This window comes from Lucilia cuprina, chromosome 6 (assembly GCF_022045245.1).
Source record: "Lucilia cuprina isolate Lc7/37 chromosome 6, ASM2204524v1, whole genome shotgun sequence".
In the NCBI taxonomy this organism is placed as follows: Eukaryota; Metazoa; Arthropoda; class Insecta; order Diptera; family Calliphoridae; genus Lucilia; species Lucilia cuprina.
The window spans coordinates 36945371-36963590 of record NC_060954.1 but is presented as its reverse complement, the minus strand read 5'-3'; the positions used below and the strand labels follow the sequence as shown (position 1 = coordinate 36963590).

The 18220-nt window shown below is 33.9% G+C and overlaps 4 protein-coding genes across 4 annotated transcripts; 2 read left to right on the top strand and 2 right to left on the bottom strand.

Moving 5' to 3' along the window:
• Positions 1-2: 2 nt before the first annotated feature.
• LOC111678564 (yrdC domain-containing protein, mitochondrial) lies at positions 3-812 on the top strand. The gene has a single exon (XM_023439958.2). The coding sequence runs from the start codon at positions 3-5 to the stop codon at positions 768-770; it is 768 nt and encodes a 255-aa protein (XP_023295726.2). The 3' UTR covers positions 771-812.
• A 396-nt stretch (positions 813-1208) lies between these two features.
• On the bottom strand, positions 1209-2087 carry LOC111678572 (mitochondrial inner membrane protease subunit 2). The gene is made up of 2 exons (XM_023439966.2): positions 1774-2087; positions 1209-1715 (listed from the first exon to the last, which is right to left on the bottom strand). Exons 1-2 carry the CDS (start codon positions 1865-1867, stop codon positions 1300-1302), a joined length of 510 nt encoding a protein of 169 aa, XP_023295734.1. The 5' UTR covers positions 1868-2087; the 3' UTR covers positions 1209-1299.
• A 771-nt stretch (positions 2088-2858) lies between these two features.
• On the top strand, positions 2859-15908 carry LOC111678558 (protein rigor mortis). The gene is made up of 9 exons (XM_023439949.2): positions 2859-4536; positions 4607-4943; positions 5003-5171; positions 5241-5397; positions 13946-14787; positions 14851-15013; positions 15071-15221; positions 15287-15544; positions 15619-15908. Exons 1-9 carry the CDS (start codon positions 2979-2981, stop codon positions 15728-15730), a joined length of 3747 nt encoding a protein of 1248 aa, XP_023295717.2. The 5' UTR covers positions 2859-2978; the 3' UTR covers positions 15731-15908.
• LOC124420695 (cilia- and flagella-associated protein 206) lies at positions 5394-9881 on the bottom strand. Its single transcript, XM_046954489.1, has 5 exons — positions 9166-9881; positions 8925-9105; positions 8509-8858; positions 5976-6224; positions 5394-5912 (listed from the first exon to the last, which is right to left on the bottom strand). Exons 1-5 carry the CDS (start codon positions 9844-9846, stop codon positions 5409-5411), a joined length of 1965 nt encoding a protein of 654 aa, XP_046810445.1. The 5' UTR covers positions 9847-9881; the 3' UTR covers positions 5394-5408.
• Positions 15909-18220: the final 2312 nt, after the last annotated feature.

The following is an 18220-nucleotide window of genomic DNA, read 5'->3' as shown; positions in this document are numbered from 1 at the left end:
TAATGTCCAAGTTGCCAAAAATTATAAAACAATTTTTAAAAATCCCATTAAGTTTTAAAACTTACACCACAATGCAATCGTTTACCGAGGAGTTGCAGCAAAATCCTTCCATCTATAAAGTGGAAGATCCCAGGAGTATAACAATCGCTAGAAATTGTTTAAGATCCGGAAACGTTATAGCATTGCCCACAGATACGGTATATGGTTTAGCATGTGATGCCAACAACGAAAAGGCTATACAAAATTTGTACAACATCAAAGGACGAGACTTTCATAAACCTGTGGCTATATGTGTTAAAGATTTAGCAGACTTGCGCAAATATGGCCAAGCGGAACATTTAAATGATTCTTTACTGGAACAGTTATTGCCCGGAGCCATTACCATTGTAATAGAGCGATCAAAACATTTAAGTAATCCATTTCTAAATCCAACAACTAGTAAAATTGGTATACGCATTCCTGATTTCGAGTTTATACAACAACTATGTGCTAGTTTTGATGAACAACCTTTGGCTCTGACCAGTGCCAATCGTTCTTCAGAACGCAGTAGTTTAAATATTAAAGAATTTGATGTTTTATGGCCATTACTGGGCGGTATATTCGATGCTGGTCAAGTAGGTTTAACAGAAGAAAGACGTTCCGCTTCCACTGTTGTGGATTTAGCTACGCCGGGTTTATTTAAAATTGTGCGTGAAGGTGTAGCTTTAAAACAAACATTAGATGTATTACACGCTCATGGCCTTAAATCATTCGAGTCTACGAGAGTTTAGTTGTTAAGTTTTAGCATACGAGTAAAATTATATTTTTTTTTTTTAATTTAATTTGTGCTCTATATGAAAAAGTTTCTGTAAATGGAAATAAAAAGAAAAAATAGCGTCTATAATATCCCAAAACTATAAATGGGAATCTGTCTTAATAATCCAACATTTTTCATCACTTTGTTTTGTATGTGCGTACGTATTTTTCTACTTTAATAAAATCTCATATGTGATCTAATTTTCCCGGAATATTCTTTACAATTAAGCAACAACTCCAAATTTTTTCCGTTAAAATTTATATTTGAACTAAATATATTTTTTATAAACTAATTTTCTAATTATAAACTACCAATTTTTTTAGAAGAAAACTCATCAATTTTTAAAGCCGAAACTAAGTGAAAAATATACGATGTCCAATCAACCTATTTACAAAATAGACACTTTTTTAAATAAAGTGAACATTAAATAAAAAAATAAAACACAACACATAGTGGCTCATCAGTATCCGACTCCTTTGGTCTTCTATATTAGGCAAGTTTTCTTAATGATAGTTCGTAGATTTGGCCGTATGTATTGGTCTCCTTTTTCCAGGCAATTCTGTGGGTAAAGCGCGCCATCTTTCTGGAGGCCAAACAATAAAAGCAGCTCTTGCTGTCATAAGACCTAAAGCAACCGGTCCAAATGTGTTAGAGTCTAAAGAGTGTCCTGTATGATCACCCTCCACCCAACAGTGACCTTCGGGTATTCTCACAATTTCCTGTTTATAACCCAAAGTCGACACCACATCGCCTTGAAGGCCCACAACTCGCTTAATGATTTTCTGTGAGGGATCTTTTGGTGATATTAAAGAGACAATATCACCTCTTTGTACATTATTACTGCGCACCGCCCAACGTGATAGGAACACATAATCGGTTTGTGTAGCATCTGGATTTAAAGCCGGTTGCATAGAGATGCCTGTAAATAATGCAATGTCAATGGTGTTAATACTTGTGGGGTAATCTGTTTAACTTACCATCCACCCGAGCTACATAACCCACACAGTCTAGAAATGTTACCCCTATGGGTATGCCAAATAACACTGATTTAAAAAATCTACGATAAAACATTGTCCCTGCAATAAATTGACCGTTTGTACTCTTATTTTTATTTTCTTCAATACACAGCAGCAAATCACTTGTTGCGTTTTTATTAATATTTACAGGCACAAGGATTTTGCCGAACACAAAATATATATTTTTAATTTATTTTGTTAAAAATTTCACTAATGTTTTATAATTTTCCTTGAAAGCAAAATTATCTAAGAATATACAAAAACCATTTTTTGTTATGTCCCAAAAATGAAATAAAATATAAATGTCAAAAACAGCTGATGAAATTGTTTTTTGGATGTTTGTGACATTTCTTTGCAAACACCGATTTAACCTTTAAACGGTTTAATTTTTTTAAATTAAATAAAATTTTAAAAGTTTTGGTCCTTCTATTGACTTCACATGGATGTTGTGCAAAATTTAAGGATTATAGCTCCAATAGTTTTGAATTTCATTTCAAATGGCCTATTTGAATTATAATTTTTATATTTATTATATTTTTATTTTTTATTTCAGAGGTAGTCTCGGTTTATTATTATCTCCGTTATTTATGCATCCATATTGCTGAAAGTTCTAAAAAACATTTCTGACAGAATTATTAAAAATTTAGATACCGAAGATATCTGGGTCTTCAAAAAATTTATTTCAATATACGGACATGGTTTAATAGACTCATCTGAATATAAGGATCCGGAATATATATGTATTACAAACGGAATGACAAAGTTATATATGTATATCCTTTAGAAATAAATCTCGTGAAAATCATTTGTATAAGAAGAGAAAGAAATAAATAAAATAGTATTCACGAATACAAAAATTTTCTACTTTCTCGACAATCCCAATTTCTAATATAATTGCTTTAAAAATCCTTCGAATTCTGTATTTTTTTTAAATCGTTGAAATTTAAAAAAAATTGTTTAATACTTAGCCGGCTTACAGTCAATTAGAAGCCACCGCCAACAATTGTAATATCAGACGCCGATGCCCTTAATATTTGTCGTCGCAGAGCTCTGAAACGGTATTTAAAACAATAGAACGCGTGAAGGATTAATTGTAAAAGGATTTGGACAAGGACTTTTTTTAATATAAAACTCATTATTTCATAAAAAGAAACTTCAACCTAATTATGGTTAAAATACCTTTGGTTCCACAATGGAATCTTAACAATGGTTGTGTTTGTACACCGGATGGTGGTTTCCTGTATGCAGGATCTCGTAGCATTAATTTTATTAGTTCTATAGAGGCCGACAGTGAGACACCTAAAATACAATGCTTCCACACACGCCAAGGCATACTCAGCTTAGATGTAGATCCGCACTGGGGTCAAAAGGACAGTGATTGCGGCGATATTGGTTCCAGTGAAGAGTTAGACAAAAATACAGCTGCTGGTGGTAAAGAGAAGGAGCCAGCAAAATTGTTTGCCGCTTTACTACAAGATAATTCTGTACAAATATGGGATTTCAATAAAGGTTGTGCTATACAGGGTCATAAAGCCCATTTGGCTTATATGCGTTATATGGAGGGCAATGGCCCTTCACCACAGCATGCCGGTGAAGTGCTCATTAGTTATATGTGTAACAGAAATGTGCTTTCGGTAGATAATCAAGATATAGTGGTATATTGTGTTGCTTCAAATTCATTTTATCGTCGACCCATGTTTATATCGTCAAGAAATCATCAAATGACTTCATTGAAATGCTCTCCGTATAATGAAAATCATTTTGCTATTGGTACCAAGCGAGGTTTGGTGTTATTGTGCGATCTTCAGAAAATGGCCACCTTATATACTCTTAGAGGCCATGACACTTCCATAACATCATTGGCTTGGAATCGTGTAGACATAACAAACGATATTGTAGTTGAAAAGCCGGCGGAGGCGCCAAAACCTAAAGTTGCTCAAAAGCCACAAACTAAAGCGGCAAAATTTACTAGATCAGATCGTACTATAGACACAGACGACATTTTTGATATTTATGACTATGATTATTTGGATAATGAGTTTGGCGCTCCAAGTCAGGAAATGAGATTGAGAAATGATTTTGTTTCAGATTTTGTGGGTATAGAAAAACCCACAGAATCTTCTACAACCGCAAAATTTGATTTTGCTGAAGCTTGTCAAAGTCTCAAAGAGGAAATTAATGCCTTAAGAGATGAACCAGTTCATACATCACCCGAACAAACAATAAGTTTGGAAGAGTGTAAATTGGCAGCCAGTAGCCGGGATGATTTATCCTCGTGCGGCAGTGATGGAGATGACGAAGCTGATGACAAAGGCAAAGACCAATTATCCGATAAGGAATCATCTGATGGTAGTTTGGTGCGTTTAGCATGTCGTACTCCTTCTTCAGAAGAGAGTGTAGACGTCGACGGTATGCATCGTAATAAACAGCAGAATATAATTTGTCAAGCGGAGGTGCATAGCAGTCAATCGCAAGATAATGAACAACTGAAAACTAGCGACAATTTGGGAGTGCATTCCACAGAGGATGATATACAAATTATAAGTGAAATTAAATGCTCAAACAATGAAAAGGAGTCACAAGAAGAATTAAAGAAGAAGGATAATGAAGTCTATGATATTTTATTGGCCTCTAGCAGCGCTGACGGAGGTTTTTGCATTTGGAATGCTACTACTGGGGCCACATGTGATTCACATAAAGTTCGTTCTTCTCATGGAGGCAAAAGTAAATTTTATAAATTAAATATATATTATGATGTAATTATTAATGGTTTTTTTTTCTTGTTTATTTAAAGATACTCACATTGAAATCTCTTGGATTTCACCTACCTCAGTAATAGTCAACAATAAAGCCGGTGAGTTGCAAATGTGGTGTATGCAACCATTGACTAATACCCAACTCTCTAAACAATGTGGCTTTAGGCCGTACAAGTTTAAGGAAACAAAACGACGTTGGTCTCAACGTTCTGTGATCTCATTTGCCTGTTCACCCAAACAACATTTAGTTTGGAGTATATCATCCTATCGTGAAATCTCTATGGAGAATATACAATTGAATAAAATAATATTAAACTATAGTTGTGTTTCAACAAACATAGGTGCAATGCAGGAATGTCCCGACGATATGAATAAGTAAGTAGAGAGTTATATTATAAAGATTTATTTCATTTCTAATATCTATTTGTAATTAGAATTGCTTTGGGTTTTTCGGATCGTCGTATTGGCATAATAGACATTTCCAAAATGACCACTACTTCTGTGCATATTGATAATTTTGTACAACGCATTGAATCGAATGTTATGTCTTTGGTATGGAGTCCAGATTGTAAAAAATTAGCCTATGGTACAATGGAGGGAAGAGTAAGTATTTTTTATAATGTGAAAACATTAAGTTTAATTGTAAATTATTATTTTGTTTCTTAATTTCAGATTGGCATACTCAATATAGAAGGTTCTAATAAACAACCCTTTACTTATAATTCAATTTGCGGCAAACCCATTTATTCCATTAGTTGGCAAGATAAGTTCTTATATGTAGTCTGTAATGATCGTATAGCAGTTTATGAAGATGATGCCAATAAAAGAGGTAAGTTATATTCACGAATTTTGTGTTCCATTAGAGGTTTTTCTCTCAGTTTGATTTTGAGCATTTCTTATGCCATAACCTAAGTTCGTTTGCGTGTTATGTGTTTGCTTTTTTCTAATATTTGCTAAATTTATGGTTTGACGATGAAAATCCCAAATATTCCAGCTAGTGTTCACTCGTCTGCTTGTTAAATGCTCATTTGATAATATATTTTCAGTTTGAGTTTCTAAACTATTGGTTTTCGTTTTCGTCTGTTGTATTAAATCGAAATCTTGTTGCATTACCTCCACATCAAGTTGAAAGAGTAATATTAAATCTGTACTTGTTACGATTGCATTACGAAAATTCTTTATAAAATCCTTGAAATAACGTTCGGCAAATTTAGCATATTCCATGTTAGCAAATCCAAAAAGTAAATCAACATTTTCACAAAGTTTCTTTTCCAATTGGGAGGGTACTAAAAGTCCACCAGTTAAAGCCATAGTTAGGCCACAATAATCCTTAATAAATGGTTTCTAGAAAATACACAATTTAGTTTTAATTTTTGTGTTGTCTTATTAGAATTTAATAGCACTTACTATGTTTAACATGCTAAGTTTACTTTCATGTTTAATATTATTCTGCATTAATTCATGAAATGTATATTTTAAAGGCTGTTTTAGGTGTTTGTTTTTATCACTTAACTCCTCTAATAGTTGATTGAAGTTATTTTCCAGTTTTTCATTTAGTAGATTATCAAAGTGATCTTTAATTTTATTTATCTCAACTAAATGATTTAAATATAACACCAATGTTTGCCATATTTCCGAAAGATATACAAAATGTGGCTGTTTTAAAAGTATAAAAATTAAAAGTGATTATTAGTAAAACAAAAAAATATATAAATTTGAAAAATTTTAACAAAAAGTTTTCTATTTTACATCAATTTATAGATTAAGTGAAAGAAAGTCTTTAAATTGTTTTCAAAATAATTAAATTCGAATTTGCAAAGGAAGGTTAGGCGTGCAAGGATATCGCTGTGGATATCTGAATTCTCACTAGAATCTCCCATCGGAAAAAAGGCTATTCTCCTGAAACATTACAGGGTCCGTTTAAAATGTTCATAAGAGTTCTACGATTCCATCTGTCCCGTTCAATAAGTATCTTAGTTGCTTTTTCATCAAGTGTAGGCTTTAAAAGTTTGCAATTCGTTTAACAATTAGAGGGCTTTTTAATAGTATCAGTGAGTAAAGCCGAAATCATCCTTTAATGGTTATAAATGGGTGTTTACACCCTGTCATTTAAGTCCATCCTCTTACTTATTACCGTGTGAATTGAATTGTCAAAAAAGTTCACTTAGATCATTATTGCATTTTATGACTAGGCAAGAATGCACTGCAGTAATATAATAACGCTCTAAGTGAAGCCCACCATATGCATAACTAGCCGCCACAGACCCTTAGGGTATTTCAGCTCGCTACGATATCTACAAGTTTGAGGGAACTTTTTATACATTTCCGGCAATATCTACATTAAAGAATATGATACAAAAATTTCCTCAATGATGCTCTCCAAGCAGTAATAGTAATAAAAAAGAGTAACAAATTGGCTTAGATAATAAGCGACATCTAATAGGAATATTAGAATCTATACTGACAGTCAAGCTGCTACTAAATCCATAATAGATGTGTGTACTTCACATCAAAACTGGTCTAAGAATGCCAGGCGTATCTAAATAAGATGGCGAGACATTCAGTAATTATTCATTATGGGGTAAAGTGAAACGGACATATGTAAATGGCAAAGAAATTGCTGACTAAGTTCGCTTTACATACCAGTACAGTTGTAAGGAGTCTAGTTTGTTTGACCAGAATACAATCTTGTTTTCACAATTTACAATTTTGACGCAGACTGGGTAAAGCATTACAAAAGAATGAACCTACGAATTGCTACTAACGAGGATGATTTTGTCAACTACTGATCCCATCTAGGCTTAAGAGGTAGATCATATTCTAATCTGAGTCTCTTTAAGGGGATCCTTTTGAGCTGCAGCAGGGGATATAGTGATGTTTCGAAGAATCTTCCTTGTCCTACTGATCTTATGTAGTTAGTAATCTTTTGACGCCTTTAAGGCATGAACCTACGTATTGCTACTAAAGAGGATGATTTTGTCAACTACTGATCCCATCTAGGCTCATCGTTTTCTTCTTCTTGATAAGAGAGGTAGATCATATTTTAAACTGGGTATCCTTACAGGGATACTTTTGAGCTGCAGCAGGGAATAAACCGATGTTATGAAAAATCTTTCCTGTATTATTGATGTTATATTGTTAGTTTAGCTTTTGTCGCCTTACTTGATCATTTGGTTTTGTTCTGAGCGCACTTGTCATTAAAGCAACACAATTCCCAACATTTCACGAATAGTGAATACATACGTGTAAAATCGAAGTGGCTGGGTTGAAAATCCTTGGTTGTTGTACGTTGAACTACGAGTCGTTCCGGTACTAAGAACCGATTGTCGCGAGAACGGGGTTAGAACCCCACGAGGGATGTCAGGAAAGATCTTCGTCTGTATGAGAGCGACGTCCAAGAACACCTGGATAACATAGATGATGAAATCTCATATAGGACAGCTTTAAATACTATTCATCAAATCCCACCGCGATATTATAATATTGTGAGGTCGTCCCCTACCCGTTGCGGAACGAAACTAACCACGTCGAACTACTGTGGTACTAGCAAAACTTAGTTCGGGATGGTGTACCCGTTAAAACTCATACTGATCGCGATTAAGCGGCACCATTTAAGATCTCTGTCTTGCGTGTGGCATAGGCGCACAATGACCAACACCTTTTTAATTGCAGGGTAAATACAACAAAGTTGGAACCTAAATCCCTTTGGACTCATCCGTTAGATGCGGTTTAGATCTAACGGATTTGGATAACCAGATCGAAGAAAAAGAGTTGGGAATACAACAACATGTCCCGAAATTGGAAATGTAACAATCATAAGTTCGAATTTTCGAAAATTTTCTAATGCTAATCTAAAGATTTATTTTCGAACATAACTCAAATTTTTTAATGTAATTCAAATAAAATCTTATAATTATTGAAATTGAATATTATTACTTACAAAAATTAATTCCGATTCAATGGCAGAACGAAATTTTAATATTTCATTGATTTTTTCCACAACACAATTGAATTTCTTTTCCGCCACCTCTATTAGATAAAGAGTTTTTTCAAAAGTATTCTTAGCTTTTTCCAAATTTTTTCTATACACCTCAAATAATATAACAAATTTGTTGATTTCACGTATTTGAACTAAAGGTCTTAAACAAATGATCATTTTTAAATGAACATTAATTTCGATAAGTTCTTGCATCACATTACTACCACTTTGTTTAAAAAATAATGCACGTTCTATACTCTCTTCCAGAGAATCTTTGGTATTACATTGAGCCATTTTTAAATCAGCAAATACTTGAAATGAAAAATATAAAGTAAGAAATTTTGAGTAATTAACGTTAAAAAAACCTGAAAACTTACTGTTGCGTATATTTTCTTTATTGCCTTGGGGTCCTTGATTATTGAAAATTAAAATACCAGCTACAGTGGCTGCCAATTTCTGTAGATATTCCAAACGATGATATTTTTTTCTTAAGACATATTTTTGTATATCTCCCCTGCCCAAAACACTATTTAAACTTTGGCGACATTGTTTTAAAATCTGTAAATAGGTGAAATCTTTAATAAAAGGACTAGTTACAAATCTAAGCTTTCTACTTACTACATGATTTTTAGGACAACCTATTTGATAATTTGTTATAATAAACACTTGCATTTTAATAAACATTTCTTCTAACTGATGGTCACTACTACTCTCGGGATATTGCAATATACTTTTTATTAGTTGTTGTAATTTCTCTTCAAATTCCAATTCATATTTTTCTTTAACAAAATCCAAAGATAACGTTTGGCTATTTCTATTAAAATAAGACATTTTCATATTGCAGACAGTAGCCTCCAATGGATTTTTATATTTTGTCAAAGCTTTTTCTAAAAAATTCTCAATTTTACATACACTTAAACGATTAGATTTATCATTTAATTCCAAACCATCTTGAGCATCTCGTATAAGTAAATGTAGATAATAGTTAGCAAAACAAGGATTTATAGGAAGAAAATTTTGCTTGCATTCTTCTATGAAAAATGTAACTAATTTATCAATTGTTAGCAAAATTCCCGATTCATTATTTGTCTCAGATTGTTGCTGCTTTATAACTATTGGTAAATAATGTTGTGGTTTGTATGACGCCGAAATATTTTTTGCATTATTCCTTTGAGACTCTTCCGCTATAAGTTGCTTTAAATATTGACAAAATCTTTGGTTGACTTTAAAATGTTCTTTTTTGGAATAGTCTTCCAATGCGTCAGATTCAAAATCATTGATTATTATAAAAGGATTCATAATTAATAGATTTTGATGTAAAATTTAGTTTTTAAATCTGTTTTTCAATTGAATGAATTTTTATTTTTGTTTAGAGACAGTTATTGATTAAATAGAGCTGTACGGTAATATAGGTATGGGTTACCATGGAAATAGTGTAGAGGAATGTCTCCATAAAGAAAGAATTGCAAAAGAATCTGAGCTTTTTTAAATAATAATAAATTTACTGGAATTAGTTAAGCTTTATAAAACAGCCACTTATGAGCATCTCACTGGGGTCCACTAATGTTTGATACCGTTGTTTACCTTCTGCCGGTCCGCACCAGGAAACTTTGGGAATCTTTTGATTTTGCGTGAGAGAGAAAAATACATTATTCATCTCTCTCGCGGTACGGAGTTTCTCCTACTTTGTTATTATTCTCATTCATACAAAAACATGTTTTAGACATTAAGGGAATTTTAAAAGAGAATTATAAAAAGTTTCTCAACTAAAGTTTCCGTCTGTGGTCCACACACCTTATACAAAATACTCTGTTATAAGCGAATGACGGTCAATAATAGATTAAGAGACCATTATGACAGCTTATAAAATAACAGATATTAACCCTTCTACTTTACCTCTTTTGAAATTTATTTCCATTTTTTGTGATACCTCTAAAATTTCTCTATCCTAATTTGTGGCCCCAGAGAGTACCTGGTAACGATACATTAAACAAATTTGATTAGAGTCTTGTGGGACACATCCCTAAAATAGTTCAGATAGATCAGGCTTGTAACAAGTGATCTTAGTGTGTGTTCCTGTCTAGTGGAAAGTTCATCTAAAAGTTATTACAGCAATCTGACATTTGTCCAGTTTAGGAGGAGTTATGAACCCTAAGGAGAAGACAGTTGTAATCCATTGCGATTACCTTCAACTAGAATGTTCTTAGAAAAAAGAGAGTAAAGATTCAGATTAGGGAATAAATATTACAGAAGATGAGTAAACTCTCCATAGTAATCATGTCATTCCCCTGACAAATCCTAGTAAATTGCATGGATTACTCCCAGCAATATTTTCCACTTCTTCGTCTTGGACCCTGTAGTCGAACGCAATGGTAAATTATATGTTCAAATATCTCTAGCTCCTTTACACACATAGCCTGCAGAAGTCTCGTATACAATTGCCATTAAAAACCCCACTCTGAATTAGATTACATCTAACCAGGCAAATAAGTATTCTAGTTGCCTTTACTTCAAGTCATACCATACCCCGTTAGCATCTCTATCAGAATCCTTTTAATTGATAGCCCCCGTAACATGTTTTAGCCATAGGGCCTTTTTTGGTATACACTCTACTGATCAAGGAATGTTAATTGATTCATTGAATTATCTACATATAGTGACAATGGGTGGATTAATATTATTTCCCTGTTATATATCTATATCAAGGTTCGAACACAATCTAGGAAAATCGTTCACAACCTTATTACCATGTACATTGTTATTATTCCGTATCAGTTCCGTCACTTTCCAGAACGCTAGGATCTCTGCTTGGAAGACACTGCATTAGTTAGAGAGTCCGAAGAATAGTTTTAGGTTGATATAAAAAGCCAATCATCCCTAGAAGAATAGTTTTAGGCTGATATAAAAAGCCAATCATGCCTAGTTGAAAATTCCATCAAAGGTGATTCAAGAAGTATTAGACGACACACCCTCTGCAAAATGTTCTATAGGTGAACCATCAATACACATTTGAGCTTTATTGGACATTTTTCAATAACTGTCATTTCTCAAAACACCACAATTTTGTCAGCCTAAAGTTGTCTGCAAAGTTCATGCATTGAACTCTCAATATTGTTCCTTACCTTCATCATAATGCGGATATCATCTGCCCATGGCTGATACATATATATTTGGCGTACCTTGAATGGTCGTATATAGCTATATAGCATAGACTAAATGCACTGTATTTTTCATTCCCAAAAGGAGGAAGACTTCAAACACTAGACCAAAGGATTTTGGACCCATCAGTCTGTCTTCATTCCTCTTGAAAACTTTGGAACGGATCATAGATCTATATCTAAGGCCTACGATTATAAAGGCCTTTATGAAAGGAAAATCTGTTGATAATGCTCTGCACTAGCTGGTGAGTATAGTTAAATAAGTTATAGAGCACAAGAATACGCATTTCTCGCTTCACTAATAGAGTCATTGCAACTATGGACAATGCCACATTTTACAGAATGGCAAAACGAGGCACACCACAGGGAGAATTTCTATCACTTTTCCTCTTAAAATCTAGGCATTAAGTTGGATTCAATAATTTACAAAACTATAGCATGTACTAGCGATGGGCGGTGGCTGTTTCCAGAAAACATCTTGTCACTATCTCATATTGCCTTCAATCTGCACTAGGACCACTCAGCCGTTGGAGCTCTAACAGTGGTGTTAATCTCAGGAAAACTGAACTTGTTCTTTTTACTAAATGATACGAGATTCACACTTTCCTTGCCTGAATGGAGTGGAACTAACTTTATCGGTAGTGCAAATTACTTGAGCATTGTTCTAGATTCTTAACTTTTATAGAATCTAAACATCCAAGCGAGAGCTTCAAAGGCGGCTATTGCCATCTACGCTTGAAGGAAAGCCATTATTGGCTTTTCGTCTTGTTTGGTAAAAAGCTCTTAAGAAAACCACCTACTGCAGCACTATTGAGAGTTTTTTTGCGATCTTCTGCACTGCTAACCACCATCTTCCGCTCTCTTTGTACTCTTGCACTGGCCAGCCGCTGATATTGTGGTCAAACAACTTGACCTACACTCAGCTGTAACGGACTTGCTTCTATCTTGGGTAGTACGTCTTACATACCTAGTAACATTGACTATTGGTCTACCACCCTCCAAGGGATTTACAGAGTGATATCATTAATTGGATGGATCAGTCGATGTCTGCACTGATGGATCAAAGTCGGCTAGGGTCTTTGATCTAGAACTATTATTGCGGATGTACCAGCGAAGACAGACTACATACTAACGATACTTACACAATTGTTGGTGTTCCACTCTATTGCTGTAAATCTATAATTCAGCAGGATTTTTTTGGTACAATAGGTTAGGTTAGGAAAGCTTATGTATCTTAAGGTGCAACACCACTCGAAGACTGTTGTTGTTGTAGCAGCGATACGTGTAAAGTCGGTGTGGCTGAGTTAATAATACATGGTCATTGTTCGTTAAACTCCGAGTTTTTGCGGTACCTAAAACCGATTGTCGTGGGAACGAAAATTGTTGTGATTCATTGTGGATTATTTCAATTAATTGTGATCCATTGTGGATTATTTCAATGGATTGTGATACATTGTGGATTATTTCGATGATGAAACAAGAAAAAGAAATAGTGCAGATTCAGATGAGCAAAAAATGTGACAGAAGATGAGAAGAGAAAAAACTGAGTATTAAGTTCATGTCCTTTTCCAGGACCAGAGCTTTCGAGATTTTCTGCAAGCGGTTATAGTGCAAGCATATATAGTGATTAAAGTACCGATTTTTTGTCCCCCATTCGTCGAATTTGTTCAATTCCTTAGCCGTTGGATTATAACAACAACTTTTACGAAACTGTTTCATTTAAGGTCGATTCATTAATTGCGCTTTGATTGCCAATCAATTTGGCAGAGTTGGAAAAGGGAGGTAATTGAGAATATATTTTAAATTTATTACGTTTGAGGCGAGAGGCGGCAGGGTTGGAAAAGGGAGGTAATTGAGAATATATTTTGAACTTATTACGTTTGAGGTGAGAGGCGGCAGAGTTGGAAAAGGGAGGTAATTGAGAATATGTTTTGAAGTTATTACGTTTGAGCCGAGAGACTTAAGAGATGCGGCCGTATCGATTGCGTAAATTTCAGCCTGAAAAACTGTGTAGGCATAAGACAATCTGATTAGAGACCGTTTCAAAAAACATGGAATATGCCGCATGCGTTATTATAGTTTAAGTTGTTTTAAGGTTCATATAAGAAATTCCAAAGAGCTTCCAAATAAGATTTTGACATATTTGTTGTTTAGTTTGTATGCATTAATTGGTCACTGGATGTCACTAAGTTTTATCCTTTTGTTATCTTTCCAAAATTTATTTGAACATTTTATTCCAGATCCCTATGTTATTCCCGATATTGATAGCGTAGCGTGTGTTTCACTACGCAACAATTATCTTTTTGTTGGCACACAAAACGGTCAACTAAAGTTGTATGCACGTACGGGTAGCACCTATTTTCAGTATGAACTTAAAACGACATTAGATTTGGCACCACGCTATATAAGTGACATATCTTGGAGTCCCATAGCGACAAATAAATTGGCGGTTGTAGCCAATGCCAATAATATACATATTCTGGAATTTAATTATGAAACAGGGGACTTACAAATTACACGTAAAATTGAAATCAATGCCACAAAAGCGGCCAACGGTTGTGCTAAGTGGAGTAATCGTAATGAGAATTATTTTCTAACGTGTGGTTTTGATGGTGCCGTGCGTATATGGGACTTATCGAATGACAAAAATCCCGAACATTTTGTTAAAATCTATCATTGTCCCATGACATGTGGTCTTTTCTTGCCTACCGATGAGGAGGTTATTTTATGTTCTGGCAAAAGTGCTGCATTGGAATTTATAGATATGCGTGTTGAACGATTAGAGGGTAATACAGGAAAATCTAAACGTGCTAATCCTCGTACATTGGATACTGTACAATGGGCTACAAAAGCTTTAACACGTAACGATGCTAAATCACAGTCAGTGGATAAAAAACTTAATCGTAAACTTGCCAAAACACCGGATGGTAATATAGCTGTGGATTTGTTGGAAAATAAGGTTGCAACTGATGCTAAAATAGAGAATGGTGTGGCGAACAGTGAAGAGGTATCAACTATGTTAGAAAAGCTACATTTACAAAAAGCCGAAAGTTCTCTAAGTGGTGCATCTATTTATATGAAGGTTGGTTTTTGGGCAATGACTTCAAGTTTAGAAAAATATATTTTGTTTAACTTTTTGTTTTAGAATCCCTTAACATTATTGTATCTTACTACAAAAGAAATTAATAAAGATGCCTTGGACTTAATGTTTTCCATATTAAGTTCTCCCAAATCTTGTGGAAATAAATCCCTAAGTGCCAAACTGTTTGGAACCAAAGCAGAAGCAAAAGAAGTACTGGCAGATGAATGTAAGTTAGATAATTTTGGTTATTCGAATGATTTCTCAATGTTGTCCTATATTGCAGTAAAAAATCATCAGGGTAGTGAAACTAAAGGAATCTCTAGTTTGTTTATGCCTCAATTGACCGGCAATCTCAAAGAAGAAATACTCAAATGTGTACAGGCTAAACAGCTTTGCGAGTGGCATGTTTCTTTGGCACCAAGTATTTCATATAGGTGGGTTAACTGTTCTCTCTTTAATGATAAATTTCACCTAATTATTTCATTTTATAACCCTGCAGTTTTTGGCAAAAATGTTGTCAAGCCTATGCTGAACAACTTATCGAACAGGGTTATGCTTTACAAGCGGCTGCTTATATGTTGGCCATACATCAACAGCAAGATGCCATAGAAATGTTAATGGAAAAGAAATTCTATAAAGAGGCCTTACTTATAGCACGCATATATCTACAACCCGAAGATCCTCTTAACAATACCATTAGTGAACAATGGATAACACATTTATATGCTAATGGTAATCTAACTGGTGCCGCCTTATTGTGAGTAAACTTTCCATTAACAAATGATCTTAATATTTCATGCTTTTCTTTTTTTTGTACTTTTCCATCGACAGGTGCTTGCTAACGAAACAAAATAATCGTGCCTATGAATGTTTGGCTAAAATACGTAATACCGCTCCCGAAATTGAGCGTGTTATACGTCTCTTGAAATCATCGGATATTTAGATATAAATGCATTTTTTTATCATCAACAATAGAAGTCGTTATAGTGAAATTAAAAGAATTATAATCAGTATTCCCTAAAAAAAACAAGTTGAATTAAATTGTTAACAATTTTCCATTAAATCAGTAAGAATATTTTATTTTTTGTTTTCTTTTTTCGTTGATCATTTTTTTTTAATTTCTAGCGTTTTTTACAAAATGAATTTATTATAAAGAAAGAAATAAAATTTAATTTAATTTTTCAAATTTGTTTTCGTTTTTTTTATTTATATCGCATTCATACTTGCCCCAGGATTCTTAAGGTAACACAAATGACATTTCGAAATGCCAGTTGTTTATCAAATCGTCATCGTTTGCTTGAAGAGTTCTTATTTAAGATGAAACTGGGTCATAATTCAACAACACATTTTGTTAATAATATATTTCCCAAAAAGATTACATAATAATTGTTTTAATAAAAAGACTGATTATAGTATTTACTTAACAATCGGCTATTTAACAAAAAATAATAATATGTAGCAACTTTGAATTTATGTAAATGTTAATCATATTTAATTCTTTAACAAAACAAAAAATTTGTATAATACATAGTTATTAAACAGATCAATTGTTGTTGCATAAAAGTAGGTATATTTATATATAGCAACACTTACAAAAAGATTTTGAATAGTTTTTGTTAAATACAAACAACGAAGCTAACTTTATATTGAAATTTTATAGATTTTTAAACCGGCACCATAACAAAGTTCTTCATTCTATATTGTTCTATAAATAACAAATTAGATACGATATTTATAGAACTAACTTTTCTTTTTTGACTCTTCAAGTTTGCTGGCGAGTGTGAAAAACTCAAATTGCCAGGTTATCCCACGTTGGTTCAGAGAGAGAGAGAGAGAGAGAGACCCCCAATCGATCTATACCGTCATATAGGAAGTTGAAGCCGCGAACAAATTATAAATCCAAAGTATTATATGGTCTCCACCAGTTTAATTTGACATGGAAACAGTTATACGGAGTAATACACTTAATTGGTGAGAGTGAGACGCTATTCCCGCGAGAGTTGTTCTCCAATTTAGATCCGAATTACAACTAGTGTTTCGAGTTCAAAATAAATATATCCAAACAAACTCTAAAGAAGATTTTATGGTTAGAAATGAGCAATCAACATTCTTACCAAACTCTTGATCAAAACTGCAGAAATGGATGGTATTTTCCCGGCACTTTTGCAAAAGGAGGCAGAATTGGTATCCGTAAATCTGTTAAAGATTTTCACGGCCTGCTTGTTATTAGTTAGTTAATTAGTTAGTACGTTATTAGTAAGTTAGTTTTAAAGGAGAATTTATGTACATCAAATCCGAAGAAATACAACTAGGCCTCTATCGGGCCTGTTGTGCGCTCTTCGACGCTCCAGGAAAACCTAGTTGTGTTACACCTGAGCCCTATCAATAAGCCTTAAAGCGTTAGAAGGAATAGTCGATATTGCGAATCATTCATTAGTAAACTGTATGCGCTGGCGATATGTATTGACATCAAAGGCGCCTTCAATAGCTTGCACACTGATAACCCTTATTCAAAACTTAGACCAGTTTTGTGTTAACCGTGTGCTCCCTAATTGGATTAGTAATATGTTCAGGAACAGAAGGATAAGCTGCGAGATATATCGTATATAATCAGGAAAAGGGTATTTCGCATTATACCATAAGGTAACAACGATTAATAGGCTCCTAAGAACCCTAATCCTGGGCTACAAATTACCGACGACAGACAGAGTTAAATGCCAAGATAAAATACTTGACTGAAAAATAAAAGGATACATTACATAGTGTATAGGATCAACAAGGTACATTGATGCTGGGCGCTATGTAATAGAGGCATGAAATGGGACCTTAATACTACCAATTCTAAGTTACGCTTCAATAATATGATTGTCTTCTTCGGACAAGACCTGTAATATCAAACTACTACATGGAGTTTAGCGTAACGCTGCTAGATATTCTACACATTGAAACATATTAAGATATGAGGCGGCAATTACAGGCGAACGGTTTATAACTTTAAGGAAACAGGCCAATTTCCTTAAAGTTATAAACCATATTGGATTGTAAGTCATGAAGCCTCTTAAAATATTAAACCACCTCCTCGAAGTGAGCAAGTTTGAGGTTAGTATGATGTTGCGTGTACTGAGTAGATGAAGGACATAGTTATACAAAACTGTACGTACGGATTTAGATGAATATGTAGAGGAGTGAAACTCTGGTGCACTTTTTTGTCATTGTCAGGCTTTTGCCGAAATTAGGGCCATATATCTTGTGATGATGTTATTATGGATATAACATCCCTCACGAACCCTAATTCTTATAAATTATGTCCAAGAAACAGAGTTTCCGAATATCGGACGATAATACATTCAGAGAATGCTGCATAAGGTTCTTGTTTTAACCAACAAAAAATTTCCATGAAAAGAAGCTTACCTGTCGGACCAGTAGATAGCGG